Here is a 16,737-nt window from a genome sequence, read left to right as displayed (position 1 = left end):
GTTTAGATGACAATGTCAAATGCGTAAATTGATAAAAGTCAAAAATTGTGCATCAAATGGAGCCTTTAACCCTGTTTTTCGAAGCTCTGTTGTTAAGGAAAATAAAAAAAAGCCATAGTTTAAGTGTCATACACTGGACGCAATGCGATAAATAAACATAATCTTGCCATGAAGAAATGTAAGGGTTTTAGAACAGGTAAATAACTTACATACACTCTATAACAAAAAAATCGACGAACCAAGACGCAATCATCCGATTGTTTTGAAATTTCGCATGCATGAATGTTTTGAACAGATATGGCTGAAATGATGCCGACTAGGGACATATCGTCTTTAGCGACGAATCCCGCTTCCAACTGTGTTCTAACGATCATCGAAGACGTGTTTGGAGACGCACAGGGCTGAGGGGGGATCCTACCTTCACTATTGCACGCCACACCGGCCCTCAACAAGGCATTATGGACTGGGTTGCCATTTCCTTTGACAGCCGGACCCCTTTGGTCGTCATTAGAGGTACACTTACTGCACAGCGGTACGTCGACGACATCCTAAAACCTGTTTTGCTACCGTTCCTTTTGCAGCGCCCTGGGCTGGTTTTTCAGCAGGACAATGCCAGACCACATACGGCACGTGTTGCTATGAACTGTCTGCAAGCTTGTCAAACTCTTCCTTGGCCTGCCAGATCACCAGATCTCTCTCCCATCGAGCATGTCTGGGATATGATGGGAAGGCGATTGCATCTGGCACGGAATGTTGATGACCTCGTTCGACAATTGGATCGAATTTGGCAGGAAATACCGCAAGAGACCATCCGGGAGCTTTATCGGTCTATGCCACGCCGTGTGGCAGCTTGTATCCAGGCTAGAGGCGGGTCAACACCTTATTGAACTTGCTACTGTAACTCTGCAATAAATTATTCAATTGTTCTGAAATTTTAGTAATTTACTATTCTGTACATTGTCTTCCTATCCACCAATTTTCGTTTCAATCGGACTTCTCCTTCTTGGTGCGCCGATTTTTTTGTTATAGAGTTTATTTTGAAAGTTATTAAACTTTTTTTGAAATCACCAATTGGGCGACATTTTTCCACCGAGATGAAAATTATTAAAATCGCTGCTTATTGTCAGTTTTTTTCACTTTCATAAAACTGTGGCCTTTCTCCATATTGACGTTGCGCGCCATTTTCAAAATAAGTGTAGACAGCGCTGGCTTTAGACAGACTAATCTTGGCCTAACAGTCACGAGTAACAGTTGTAAATTCACAACAGTTATAAAAATAGCATATTATTCCCAAAAAAAGCGTCATTTCATAGGACGACGGATCCTTCGAAAAAAAGCCTTTAAAACGTTTGTAACTTCTAAATTATTGATTTTACTCTCATTCGATAATCAATAAAAAGAAAAGAAAAAAAAACATATGAACCAATGCATAGGTAAAGGTACAAAACAGCTTTTGATACACAAAAATTTGTTTAATGTTTGAACTTTTAATCCTATCAATACACTGTTTTGATTTTGTTAGATTCGGAGCAAAACAATGGCAAATGCGTAAATTATTATAGGTTTAAATTTTTTCCTTTTCGTCATAAAATTTTTTATTATGTCTGAATTATTTATCCTATCGATTTAATTTGTTTTCATTCGATATATAGAAAAATTTATTAGATAACAATGTCAAAATAGGCACTGCTTTTCAATAGAACCTAAATAACTAGTGAATAATACTGGGTAACAAATTATTTTTTGTTTTCTGTTGCATGAGATTTTTTGAAAAATCGTAGGCACTTTAGTATGGCAGATTTCAAATTTGCAATCAGTTTCTTTCTACACAAGCTACAGATTTTTTAAAATAACATAATAACATTCATCATTTTTTTTATAATACAATTTTTTGTCAAAATGTATACGTTTAAAAGCGTTATATAAAACAGTGGGTCATATAAATAATGCGACAAACTTTTAGGGGAGTTGGGGCACATCACCAAGATTAAAATTCGCATAGTTACCCATGCTCGGAAATGGCGTCGAACACGGCTAGGGGTGTGCCCCTATAACATCTAAACGTTACATATATAACGTTTAAATTTTCATCATTAAGGTTTTTAAACTTGTTCATTTCCCAAAAAATAGACTAAAAATGTCCTTTTAAAAAATTTTATTGTAAGAAATTTAAAGCAGAACAAATTTGAAATTCCCACACCTGAATTAAACAAGATCAAGTATTTGAATTAATGCAACAGCAAATTTCTTCCCCAATGTCCCATCGATTTGTGATATCCAATTTAATATAAACCATTATGTTTCATTCCTTCTCTCTTCTTGTATTCTTTCAGAATACAAAATTCATATTATATACTAACACTAAAAATTGTATGCTTTTATCATTAAGTGCACATCGTAAAATAACGAGCTGCCCTCTGATTCGCCCTCACTCATAATCTCATACCAGTGATCAACACCATCCAGAATAAGAATATATTGACGCACTTGCACACAACTGACGAGTATACACCCGCAGAAATTCTTACATTTAGCAGCTATGTTTAAAAAATTTTTAATATCATACACATGAATTTTAAAAAAGTCGAAATGAGGTGAACCGGGTTCGAATCAGCGATGGGTGGTCGATCCGAATTTTCGCAACAGAGCCAGCTCGCACCAACCACAGTGCTGACGTAAAATATCCTCAGTGGTAGAAGCATCATGGGTTAGAATCCTCTTGCCGTCAGGCTAACCTTGAAAGGTTTTCGTGGTTTTCCTCTCCATGTAACGCGAATTCGGGTTAATTCCATCAAACAGTCCTCCACGAAGACAAATTTCTCCCAATACTTGATCTAGGAGTTCTCTTGTCCTCTGGATTGAGTTCAAAATCACAGGGCTAGGGAGTTGAACATTAGTAGTCATATACCCAAAAATTGGGTCGGCTGTTCAACGACGGTTATAATATGAAATATCGGGATTCGAAAATGACGCATCATAATTCAAATTCGAGTGATTTAAAAATCAAACGTTGTGATTCGTTTTCACGCGGTTAATGAATCACAATTCCCATTCACACGATTTAGAAATCCAATAACGCGATTAAAATTAACCCGTTTTTGTAAAATTCATTGATCGATTTTAATGATAACCCTAACATAGATTTACATTATTTATCGGTTGCTCATTGCGATTCGTATTCGCACGATTTAAAATTAACTCTTCAAAATTCATGCAATTTAAAAATCAAATGGCGGGATTCGCGTCTTTAAATTCCAATATCGATATTCGTATTCAGGCGATATCAAAATCAAACATCGCGATTCGTATTGACGTGATTTCAAACGTATCATTGGAAGGCTTTGCTGATTTGAATTACAAATGGTTGCCAATGAATATATTAAATCTTTTTCGTTCTTCGTGTTTATACTTTTTAAAAGAATTTTTATTTTCTCGCTAATTACTTTTGACGATATCATCGTTATAATTTGAAAAAATAGAGTAAAGTTGAATGGTAAGTTACTTAAAATAAAATTTATTTAATTTTACTTTTATTTGTTTAATATTTAATTAAATCGAGCAACATTTTCGTTGTATTAAATATTTTCGAGTTCCTTAAAAAATGTTTGCCTCTTACCCTCGCATCGTTTACTCCCCCACTCCTCAGTTGGCATCGATTTTCGTAAAAATTTGGAAGGGGAGTCTTAATCAGTATTTTATGCCACACCGCTCCACCATTGTGAAATCATACTACTATACAAAGGTAATGATTAATTATAAAATTGAAAGGAAGAAAGTTTCGTTTATACATGTATTGTTGTATACTTAAACTTTTTTTTTTATAGAATAATTCACTCAATTATTTTAAAACTATTAAATCTTGAAAAGGTGGAAGCAATTTTTTTTGGAGGGGGGGGGGTGGATTGTGAGTGGTTAATGTTGAGTGGCTTAGACGGTCTAGCTTAGTACGTTCGCAATTTTAAATTGAAGATAAATTTTATATCCGTTTTAACCAATTTTCTGTATCAATACTTATTCTCCGTTGGTATAGATACTGTAAATTTAAAGGCATAGATATTTCCTTAAGGTAGCCAGAAAAAAGATAACCTTGTTAGTAATTATACGAATTTACGAACCGATTATATTGGGGTCATTAAGCAAAAATTTAATGTAGTTATAATTTCTTATTCTTTCAAATTATTAGTATTATTCTACTTTAAGTATTTATTTAGATATTTTTATTTTAAAAGTATTAATATTAATTAAAGTTTACGTAAGGGTTTTTTCCCCCACTTCATTCTATTATAGCATACCAGACTTCATTTAGTAAACAAATAAATCTCAGTCCTAAGCAACCATGGTAACAAAACATCTCTACTGTCAGAAGAATTATTATTGATTTGGATGATCGATTAACACAATTTGCTGATGTGTGAAGTTGCTGAACATTCGATCATTCGAACAAAATAATGCTGGACGTGATCATCCTTCGAATTTTTATGTGTTGTTCTTTTTTCCTTGCTGTCCATGGATTTTATTTTCATCTGAAAGAAGGCGAGGAAAAATGCTTCATACGAGAATTGCCAAAGAAAACATTGCTCGTTGGTAAATGTACTTTTCATTTTTACTTTTTTATTATTTTAACTAGTTTTTTTTTTGTTTTTTTTTCTCTTTCTGTTTTCTTTTTAAATTTTACTTTGAGGCTCCACACCCTACTTACTTCTGACCCGCCTCGAAAACAAATTAAAAAAAAAAAAAAAAAAAGCAGATTCTTGCATCAAAATTAAATATTATTTAATTTAGATCCCTAATATTTTTCCGGTTTGTATAAACGCAAATTAGGCACAGCAGGTTTAGATTCTGATTCTATTGGTGTATAGTGCCCGAAATATTGAACGGACCACCCTGAATAACTTTTGATCTAATGATCAGATCTTCACGTTCTAAAACTGATTTTTAATGGTTCAAGGGAGAGACCTCAAATCTGTTAATTAATTAGTGCAGACGATATGAAAGTTAAAAAATCGGACACAAAAACAGGCCTTCTCTGAATAAACATAAATTTTTCTCATCTGATTAGGATTTCTCACCTGATTTGAGTTCTGCCCCCCCCCCCTAAATATAGGGGGTAGCCGCAATATGAAAAATATGATTCTCATAGTTTGGTCAAGAGAGCGATCCAAAGTTTGGAAGTAACAAAGTTTGGTTTTAATTTTACTTTTTTTTTGTATTTCACCGTGTCTCGATGAATTTTTAAGTGAGAATTGAAAAATTTTTGTACACAATTATATAATTTGCTTATTCAAAGATAATCACAGGCAAAAACAATTTTTCGTGAATATTTATTATTTTATTTAATAGCAGTAAAACGTTTTTGAATTGTAAGGTACACAATTTTTAACGTCATTTTAAAGTATGTAATTTTGCATGGTAAAATACTTAATTAGATCGAAATCGGTTAAATACTTCCTGAGAAATGGAATTTTTAAAAAGTCGCATATTCGAAATTCTATTTATCAGAAACTATCAGCCGATTTCGCTACAATTTTGAATTTCGCAATTTTAATTTACATACTTTATAATGACGTAAAAATTGTATACCTTAGAATTAACAAAATTTTCTATTAAATAAAATATTAAAAAATAATGAATATTTACAAAAATTCATTTTTTGCATGGAATTATTTTTGGACTAGCGAATTTTATAATTGTATGCAAAAATGTTTCAATTAGCCCAATAAGTTCTCGAGGTATGGTGAAATACGAAAAAATCAAAATTAACATTGGGAGGTTCAAGCTTTGGATCGCTCTCCCGACCAAACTATGGGGACTATATTTTCCAGATCGCAGCTAGAAATGTTCAACTCCGTCGCCTTTTCATTTTGAATCCTATCCAGAAAACAAGGAAACTCCTAGATCCAATATTGGGAGAAATTTGCCTTTGTGGAGGATTTTTTAATGGAACTAACTCGCATTTGCGTTACATAAAGAGGAAAGCCTCCCATGGTAATCCTGACGGTAAGGAGGCTCTAACCTATAGGCCTGTTTAGACGATCCAATTTCTTGGACAGAGATTGATTGATATTGATGGAAACTTGTTTTGCTTTGAGCTTGGATCGTGTAAACAAACATCCAAGAATTTGGTCCAACTTCTTGGACGATAGTAGAGCATGTTCTACTTTCCATCCAAGTTTTTTCTCCCTTAACCAATCATCGTCTTAGGTTTTGTGACGTCAACAAGCTGGCAGCAAATTATGTCATTTTGTTGTGGGTTTTCATATATTTTAGTTCAAATAAATTGATCTGTTGAGGTTTATTTGTGTTATTATGATTTNGAAAAATTTAAAGAGGTTAACGCTCTTACATTTTATGCACAATATTTCAAGAGTTTGGATAACTACCCGGAATTAAAAAAGCATGCAGCACGCATTCTGAGAACAAGAGAAGTCAGGTATCTGGATTCTCGAGCTCAAAATAATTACCATCTTTTATAACTTTGATATGATTTTTAACAACCGTATATTATATACCATATAATTAGATAAATAAAATGTTATAATAGTTCAGAACATTTTTTTTATTTGAATCTGGCCCGCCTACACATTCTAAATTAAATATATGGCCCTCTGCAAAATTGAGTTTGACACCTCTGCTCTAACCTATGATCCGCCTGCCAATGAGGATATTTTACGTCATCACTGTGGTCGGTGCAAGCCGGATGCGGAATTCGATTCGACCTGCCATCACTGGGATTCGAGCGCGGTTCACCTTATTGGAAGGAGAACGATCTATCCCCTGAGCTATCATAGCTCTCAATCTGTTTTTTTATTTTATAACTGCCGTCAAACAGCTTACCCAATTTTGGGTTTACAACTACCAATGTTCTACTCCGTAGCCTTGTAATTTTGAACCCAATCCAGAAGACAAGGAAACTCCTGGATCAGTACCCCCAGATGTGTCATTTGTTATGGGAACATGACGGACTTTGTGACCCGACAGATTTAAAGCGCATCAGTCACCACGGGGAGTCTTCGGCCGGTGGGGATCGAACCCACGACCTCTTGGACATGGGCCCAGTGCCCTACCAACCACGCTATCCCGGCCCAAATATTACAACCCAATAATGAGTTAATTCGACTATTGTTAGCGCCTGATCACTCTGTCTTTTGTCAAGATCTCGCCTCGGACCAGCTCGTCTATCCCACCTGTCTTCTTTCCTCTTGCACCTTTCTTCTCCATGGTCTGCCTCTTTTTCGCTTGCCTTCTGGTGCCCACGTTAAGATGGTGGAGGCATTCTCAATACGTGACCTATCCATTTCCATCTTTTTCTTTTTATATTGATGGGGATTGGTTTTTACTGTACAGTCCTGAATGATCTGAGGTCAGAATATTTCTGAAACATCTGTTTTGTCAACTATTTAGTTTTTTGTTAGTTTCCATGTTTTTGATTCTTACTCATACAACAATACACTCCTTACCACTGAAAAGATTTCTTACTGTAAATAGTAAATTCATTCTCGTTTTTTCTTTAAAAAAAAGAATTAAAAAAAGCTATGTAAAGCCTTTGCTGTATTTTAATGTAGTCTAATACGAATGGTGATATATTATTTTTTTTTTTAAAAGTACCACCCTTTGTATAAGTCTGCATTAAAACACATAAAGTTTAAAAAATATGTATGATAAGTATCTGGTGAAACTTTTCCTTTTTCATTCCATGTCTATGTTTTAAGGTCAAGTGCCACTGCCCAGTATGCATTTAACCAGTACTCCGAACGCTGATGTTTCTCCTAATCTATCCTCAGCAGATATTAAAATATCGAATCAATATTAATAATGTCAATGAATAAATGAATATCAAATCGGATATAACAAATATTTCGGGCATTCACGAAAGCAACTATGTGATTGTTGACATCCACAGGTGAAAGTCGACATTCTCTTGGTTTTGGTCATTCACGGTAGCAGATATACAATATGACGTATTTTGTATGCACTTCAATACTACATAAAAATTGAATTTGGAATAAATAATGTCAATAACTACCTTATCTATCAATGCAATTCTAAATTTCTAGCTTTTAGATACATAATATTGTGATAATAGATGCATAATGTTATATTGATTTTAAATACAGTTTTAAATCCTAACATAAATTCGTATCATAAAACGAACCAAAGAAAAAGATAAGAATGTGGAGAAAGTAGTTACAAAATAGGTGAAATTGGGAGTATTATTTCAAGGTTGGCGCAAAGAATGAGGTTGCATTAACTGCCGAAACCATTCAACATAAGTGACAAAACATTATATTTTTCTGAAAAATTATAAAAGTTCCGTACTTACGGTACACATTTTCATTCTGGAGTTTGGAGTCAGAACTTGTTGTTGTTCATTTACGTCGCACTAGAGCTGCACAATGGGCTATTGGCGACGGTCTGGGAAACATCCCTGAGGATGATCCGAAGACATGCCATCACAATTTTGATCCTCTGCGGAGGGGATGGCACCCCCGCTTCGGTAGCCCGAAAACCTGCACGCGAAGTCGAGCACTTTACGGTAGAACAGTTTAACGAGGACCAATACCACACACCCTCGGTCCCTACGCAGGCTGATCCAAGTGGTTATCCACCTGCACACTGACCGTAGCCAGTGATACTTGACTTCGGTGATCTGCTGGGAACCGTGTCTTAGCGATCAGTCCACTGCGGGACTTTGGAGTCAGAACAGTTACGGTTAAAAAGACCTACACATAACAGACTTCCAGCATTATTTTTGGCGGATCTCTGTTGATTCCATTCTTTTGTTGTTTCATTAAAACGCCTCTCTCTCCTGAGTTAAATATTCCTTAACCTCAAAACTGATATAAGGTCACCAATTATTATGATACCCGCGTAAACTAATAAGCATAAATGAAACAAAATATTAAACAGTTATTTTATTTATAAGAAGAATTCGCTTTTAGGAGCACCTTTCGTATTAAGAGAAACATTTCGTGACAAATTTTCTTCCAAAGTAATATAAAACTTTAAATTATAGAGAAAGTGATTCCATGTAAATCTAGAATGCGACATAAAATTTCAAATGCTGATTTTTTTTTAAAAAAAATATGTCAATATGCAAAGAGATTAAAGCAGGATTATTAGAATTAAAGTCTGCGTTGAAGTAATTATGCAATCATTTGCTCGCGATTGTGATATTTTCGAAACATTTCTTTGAACACTTGAAATTTCATGATTTACTCTAAGTTTATCTGTACTCACTTTCTTCCAAACTTTAAATTTAACATTACTAACGGAGGTGAAAAAGAATTTGGTGGGAAAATTTTCTCCTGCGTCCTCTTAACTTCTTATTTATGTCCTTTTCTTCGTCGAAACGCGAGGAAATAAATTTCCTCCGTTTCGTGACCCCGTATACGCTTTTCATGCAAAATAGATGTTTGTTTGCAGCTCATTACAAATGCACGCCCTTCATTGGGAGAAAAACATTGAACCATCATCTGGTCAACCAAACAGCAGGAATGATGGTTGAGATTCGAGATCCCAAGAAGCATATTCTACTCTCCAGAATGTATAGTGAAAGAGGTCGCTTCTCTTTCACATCTCACGAACCAGGAGAACACCTGATTTGCATGCATACAAAACAGCAGTCCATCCCAGGAAGAATGCTGGTATGTCAAATTTTGTGAACTTGTAAATTTCTTTGAGAAAAAATTGCCAAAAAATAATATTTTTTATTCCATGATTAAAAATAGGAAACTAAAACGAATCATACAATAATGAAAACAATTAAAGGGAAGGACAGATTTTTTTTTTTTTAAATAAGAACAAAATAAGTAACGCCTATGGAAGGTTGACTGAGTGTAAACAATAACAAGCTTCCTAAAACCGGAAAACACTTCCGGTGTATCCCTCCGCTTATGTTATGCTTACGAGGTGGTGTGTGAACAGGCGTAATATTCTAAAAAATTTAACTATTGTGATTTGTGTTTAAATTTGCGCGTAATTTTACCATTCATAAGATGCGGATTCGAGACCAGCCGCAACCCTGGAATATCTTTGCGATGGCCTTCTCTAACTTGAGCCATCTGTTCTTCAGCTTGACAAGAGCATGTACGCCTTGTCTGCAATAGATAGGTACTTTATTGACGTCACACTCGAGCTACACAATGGGCTGTTAGCGACGGTCTGGGAAATATCCCTGAGGATGATCTGAAGACATGCCATCGCAAATTTTGATCCTCTGTAGAGGGGATGGCTCCCCTGCTTTGGTAGCCCGACGACCTGCGCGTAAAGTCGAACACTTTACGGCGGAACAGTTCAACGAGGACCGATACCGCGCACCCTCGGTCCCTACGCAGGATGATCAAAGTGATCATCTACCCGTTTACTGACCGCAGCCAATAATGCTTGACTTCCGTGTTCTACTGGGAATAGTGTTTGTAGGATCAGTCCACTGCGGGACGTGTCTGCCATAAGCGCACAAATCTGCAATTATAAACAGGTAAAGAAAAATTAGATTAAAAACATATTGTGAAAAACAAGAGATTGTTTTGTGCCTTTTATTTCACACTGATAGAAATGTATCGTTATTTTTGCCACCACTTTTACATTTTTTTCAAGATGTCAGCCTGTAAAAGGTAATTTTTTTAAATAAAATATTGAATTAATTATTTTTTTTTTCTTTTTAGAGAGTGGACTTTGGCTTGACGCAAGGTGAGCATAGAATTAATTACACATTAACGGCAGAGAAAGAAAAATTAACTGACATTCACACAAAGTACAAAGAACTACTCGAAAAATCTGCTGAAGTGGTGAAAGAAATGGAATATCTGAGAGTAATATTTATTTTCTATATATGTCTGAAATATCCCTTATTCTTATTTTTTTTAATAATGTTAAAAATAGTCATTTTTTTCTTATTCCAACCCATATTTAAATAGTCATTTTAATGAATATTTCATGTCACGAAGAAAGATTCCAGTAATAGCGCTGAATTTAGTATTGTTCTCAATGAGGTCAATATCTAGTAGAATGTTGAAATTACTAGCAGTACCTACAGTTATATGCTTAATCGAAAAAATTGATGCTTAGTTTTTTATGTAATCGTTGATCTGGACAATATTTAAATCTGTGTGCACCTACCATTCTTCTTATAATTCTGCCTTCTTTATCGGAGAGTTTATTTTTATTCAGGATCGTGATCGCTGGACAAGCATATGTTAGGATGAGCCGAATAGCTATGAGATAAAACGTTCTTTTGCATTTTAAGTCAAGCTAAGAGTTGAGTTTTAAAACTAAGTTGAGGGCCCTATAGGCACCATTGGCTTTTTGATTACATTATTAATGTGCTTGTTCCCATTTAAATTAGAGGTGATAGTAATACCTAGGTATTTTGCCCATTTAGTTGGATGAATTTTAAAGATTACGGATGAATTATGAAGATAAAGGGAACTAATTTGGTTATAAAGTTATATAACGATTGCTATGGCTTGCACTTGCTCATTTATAAAAACGTTGATTTATTTGCATTTAGTCATAGACAAAATCATTTTAAATTAAATTTATTAATCGAAGAATTAAAAAGAAATTTGTAAGATTCATTACCACTTTAAATCTAAAAATGAGATACTATGGAGAATCTGTAGTTGTTGGCAGCTATGCAATATATTATAATGGTTTATGCGCTTCCCAGTGGTGTATTTGTATGATCATGTAGAAGGGAAATAATCTTCCCAAAACAAGATTAAAACATAATTTTTAGGTGGTTTACCCACAGAATAGCTAATATTACACTCGTATTTTCATAAAAGTATTTTTCCGGAAAATTTTTTTAAAAAGCAAACTTCTATGCGTTTATTTTATAGTTGCCCTTTTTAAAAATCTATTTTTTTCATTTATGTAAGTTGATTTGTTTCTTAAAAATTTGCTTTATTTTCAGTATAGAGAGGCTATGTTCCGAGATTCCAGTGAAACCATCAGCCGTAGAGTTCTCATGTGGTCAGTAGGTCAGACTTTTCTTCTAGTCCTAATTGCAGTTTGGCAGATGGAACGATACAAACAGTTTTTCGAATCGAAGAAACTGGTGTGAATTTATGAAGTATAAATACAACCGTCACAGCTGCCAACTTTCATTTATTATATTTGAAGTGATAACGAACCTCACGCTTAAACCGCTTCCTTTACTAACCAGATTTATCTAAACAATAAATAGCTGTAAGGAGAAAACTAAGAATTTTTTTGTTTTTAAGTTTTCTCGTACAGTTGCAAAAAATTAAAAAGTCAACTTAACTTTTAATGAGTAGGGAAATTTCAGTTTTCATTCAAACATGATATTCGCTGCTTTGACAATAGGCAGCACCGTCTTTTCATAAAATATATATTGTATCGAGCACAGAGGTTCGTTTCGATTGCAGATGAATGAAACATTTCCCGCAAACATTTATTAACAGAATCTTCCAGGAAATACAGCTATTTTTAGCTCTCAATTACAGCGTAATACAGCAAATCAGACTGCTCAATGAACTCACTAGAGAACCAGAACACTATTGCAGTCACAAGCAAACTAATAGTCCACTCTACAAGGCACACTCTTATTTATGTAGGAAATTCCGGTACTTTCGACATGATTCTAAATAATTCTCGTATATAATTCAGCGAATATTAGTCCTATCGCTTCGAAACTCGAATTTTCCTCCAGAACAATCATTTTATCACCAAGCATCACGAGTCTGCAAAAATATCGCCAAATTGAGTTATTTACTGTCTAAATTACGGTAGAATTACGCAACTATCTCGCAGATTTTCTAATTAAACTGCTTATTTTGTCTGAAATTTTAGCCTCATAGCAAAAGAATATTCACAAAATTATATGCATATTTACAAATTTGCAATAATATCAGCACCATATAACTTGATTAGCAAATAGTTTTAATATTTCTAGTGGTTTGTGTTTTTTTACGAAATAAGTTGTCCCTGATTGGGCATATTACATCGGAAAGGTTAAAATTTGTATATTATGTTTTGTTTCTATTCCTTATATTTAATAATAAAGAAAAAGAAATAAAATGATGATTTCTTTCTAGCATATTTTTTTTCTTCAAAAAACCTTGGAAGAGAATTGGTTAGTGTTTTAATAGGTTTATTAAAATGATTTTGGCCATCACTCTAAGAAGGTATTTAATCAAAACCACTCTTAATTAAGTATTTTTAAAATCTTTCTCGAAAATGAAAACAAAAAATTTTACACATTAGGGGCCGCAGATTAATTGTTAGCTGTGGGGGAAAAAAGAGAAATGCTATCGAAATCTGCCTAATCACTGTACAAAAAGCGACCGTTTATAACTGATATAATTCTTGGCAGAAGATAAGAGTGAGTCCAAAAATTTTGACAGTTTGTGACAAAAGAGAAAGAGGCGGTACGAAGAAATGTGACTTCTCACACATTGTCGTTAAAATTAAAACTTTTGAAATCATCAGATTAAATATTTTTATGTTATTAGTTTTCATCAGAGTAAGTACACGATTAACCATTATCGTTATTATGCTCGCAAATATCATTAAACACGTAGTTAAGATAAAAATTGGAAATCGTAATGTGAACGATAAAATGTGTTTGGTCTATGAACTACTAATAAATATTTATGTAACATAGCGTGACAGGGGGATAAGGTGACACTCTGTGACAGAGAGGTCAAAAGTATTCATTAAAAAGTGTGACATCATTTATGGACGGCACCGAAGGCGAATGTGATAAACCAGATAGGTTTGATTGCCCGAAAGACAGAAAGACGTTTATTAGAAACATCTTCAAGTTTTAAATCTCCAATTCAACCCGTCTCAATACACGCGTCCCCTGTATTGTGAGATTTCAAAGGCGTTTTACTTTTTCTTCCTTAGATAAAAACTCATTTGGAACTCCCAATGTATATGCTTCTCTTTATTTTAATTTTGATGAGGACTCTAAATATACATACTAAAGGTGGTCTTTGCGGAACACCATGTATATATATAAAAAAAAACTGGAAAATATAGAACACCTGTTAATCATACGACCACGATTTTATAAGACAAAATGACAATTTCTGTTTACGGTTAATGTAAAATCAATTGTTACTTCACTACCTCTACAAATAATCAATGAAGCACAAAAGTTTGTAGTTGTGCACTATGTATTTAAATGAAATATTTTAACTATGAAATGAATTTATATGTAAATAAAAATCACTGCAGTTAAACTTCTGTTTTATATTATTAATCTTTTGATTTCATGTATCGGCAACGGTATAACTTTTCAATTTATGTAACCAAATGTAGATAACACTGGTGAATAATACGGCAGATAGGTGAAATATACGAATGAATTGCGCCTTTAATGATAGAAGCATAAAATTTGGTACACATGTACAACATAAATGAAGCTTTAATTTCAGATGTGAGGCTATCTCAGATTTAGCTGATAACAATAGTAGTGCATTTGTATGACACTAAACATTTCATACAATAGTAAAGCTCTTAAATTGCCAAAATTATATGACTGTTCGAAAGTATAGTACAGTCAAAAATATAAAAAATAGATAACTTTTCACCTTTGATTTGACGAATTTTCATTTGTTATCATATAACTACTGATTTTATTACTTTCTGGTTAAGATTCTATCCAGTGATTGCTAATTATATAATAACAGGGTCGCCAACTACTACGTTTTTTGCAAAATATATTTCTGAATGGTAGACAGTTAAACACTAAAGCTTTTAGAATTTTTAGTAACTTTGTCAGCTTTTTAAGAGCTTTACCAGGAGAGAAATGTGTTCTGTTCGGTTTAGCTGGGCTCCTGAGGCCAAATACTGAACCTTTTCCCATTCATCATGAAATACCCATAATGCAGGGCTCGAAAAACCGCCCGTCCTCGTCGGTCAAAAATTTCCCGCGGACAACGAATTTCTCGAATCAGACGCCAGCGCGGACGGCCATTTTCCCGTTAATGTTCGTGATACACTTTCAATTTTTGTTATCTTACAAGAGTCTAGCGCCTCACTTCTAAAATGACCCTATAATCTAGAAATCCCGTACAGCAACATATTGCGCATGGTGGATTGATGTTTTTACAGCCTGGGAGTACTGCAGCAGTTGAAAGGGACTTTTCAGCAATGAACTTACAAAAAAACACATTACGTAAGCNAAAAAAAAAAAATAAAAAAAAAAAAAAAAAAAAAAACATTACGTAAGCGTTAAACGTAATTATGAACAACCACCTAAATGGAAAACCCCTTTCAGATTTCTGTTCAGAAACCTCTGTAAATCATAGACTTGACTGTGGAACTGGCAAATGTCATATTTGATTCATTTAAAAAACGCACTACACTCGGACAAATTGACATTCCAGATAACTTGATCTTTGTCATTTAAATTATTTCATGAAAGAAAGAAATTATTTCATAAAAGAAATGCTAGGTTTTACTATTAGTAACCTAGTATTTCTTTTATTACTGTATAATGTAATCCTAGTAGCTACTAATTCATTGTGTAATTTATATAAATGTTTGTAATAAATAAGAAAAAATAATATTTTTATTTATTTAGAAGCGACGGGTTAGTTTCAAAGGAGGACGAGTACATTGTTGGACAAGCCGTCCTCGGGGACGGGTAAAATTTATGAGTTTTTTCGAGCCCTGCCATAATGGACATACATAGTACTGTTTGTACTACTGGTTCAAATGAACCTGAAAATAAAAATAAAGCATATCATGGGTGATACGCCGGCATGATGGAAATGCTCCCTAGGTCTTTTTGGTTGGAAGCAGTGAGAGAAGTAGTGTAGCTACTTGATCGTCTTTCAGTAGTTCCTTAATAAGGCTTAGGAATTTCGCAGCATTACTGGGGGCATCCTGTGTTCTCCTAGTGAAGACTCTATGATTCCGCATTGGTCTGGCACCACAGCCCGTAAAACTGGCAGGGTGATCGAACAGAAATGTGTCCAAAGTGTCTTTTTTTATAAGCTTTCGAATCATNTCCTTAATAAGGCTTAGGAATTTCGCAGCATTACTGGGGGCATCCTGTGTTTTCCTAGTGAAGATTCTATGATTCCCCATTGGTCTGACACCACATCCCGTAAAACAGGCAGGGTGATCGAAGAGAAATGTGTCCTAATAGTGTCTTTTTTTATAAGCTTTCGAATCATTTACAGGTAGTGGTATGAAAAATAACTTTAAATCACATTTATAAAAGAAAGAATTATATATTAAAGCATATAAACTTAGCTACCACTAGAAGAAATTTTTCCAAAAAGCGTAGAAAGTTGGCATGCCTGTAATACCATAAAAAAATTGGTTTTATCATTGTAGACAGGAATGATTTTAACTCTCTTAGAAAATTGTTAGAAAGGTTGCATATCCATCATTTATACATAATGGTGATCAAAATCATTATAAATCAACTATCTGTGCAGTGCGCAAAAAAAAAANAAAAAAAAAAAAAAAAAAAAAAAAAAAAAAAAAAAAAAAAAAAAAAAAAAAAGATTTTAATCTGAATAACTTCCGTTTCAATAATCATATTTTCACGAACTAAATGTCAATCTTAATGGTTTTAGGGGACCACATCAGGAGGAATAATTTAAGATAACTATTAACAGCTAACGATGCAATCGACAAGAGAAAAATACTTAATGTTTCTTCGTTGCTAAGCAGCCAAGTTGAGACAATAAAAAAGAATGAAATAAAAGCTTATCATTCATTATTTTCAGTTAGCTAACGAAAACTTTTTTT

General features: G+C 34.0%; 2 protein-coding genes across 6 annotated transcripts in view; both read left to right on the top strand.

Moving 5' to 3' along the window:
• The window catches only part of LOC107439260 (coiled-coil domain-containing protein 92), an 879,443-nt gene that overhangs the window by 89,726 nt on the left and 772,980 nt on the right, over window positions 1-16,737 (top strand). The gene's annotated exons all lie outside the window — the stretch shown is intronic.
• LOC107447887 (transmembrane emp24 domain-containing protein eca) lies at window positions 4,289-13,057 on the top strand. Its single transcript, XM_043043510.2, has 4 exons — window positions 4,289-4,584; window positions 9,424-9,644; window positions 10,665-10,811; window positions 11,915-13,057. Exons 1-4 carry the CDS (start codon window positions 4,449-4,451, stop codon window positions 12,062-12,064), a joined length of 654 nt encoding a protein of 217 aa, XP_042899444.1. The 5' UTR covers window positions 4,289-4,448; the 3' UTR covers window positions 12,065-13,057.

Source organism: Parasteatoda tepidariorum, chromosome 6, assembly GCF_043381705.1.
Source record: "Parasteatoda tepidariorum isolate YZ-2023 chromosome 6, CAS_Ptep_4.0, whole genome shotgun sequence".
Lineage (NCBI taxonomy): Eukaryota > Metazoa > Arthropoda > Arachnida > Araneae > Theridiidae > Parasteatoda > Parasteatoda tepidariorum.
This window is presented reverse-complemented; position numbering and strand designations above follow the sequence as displayed.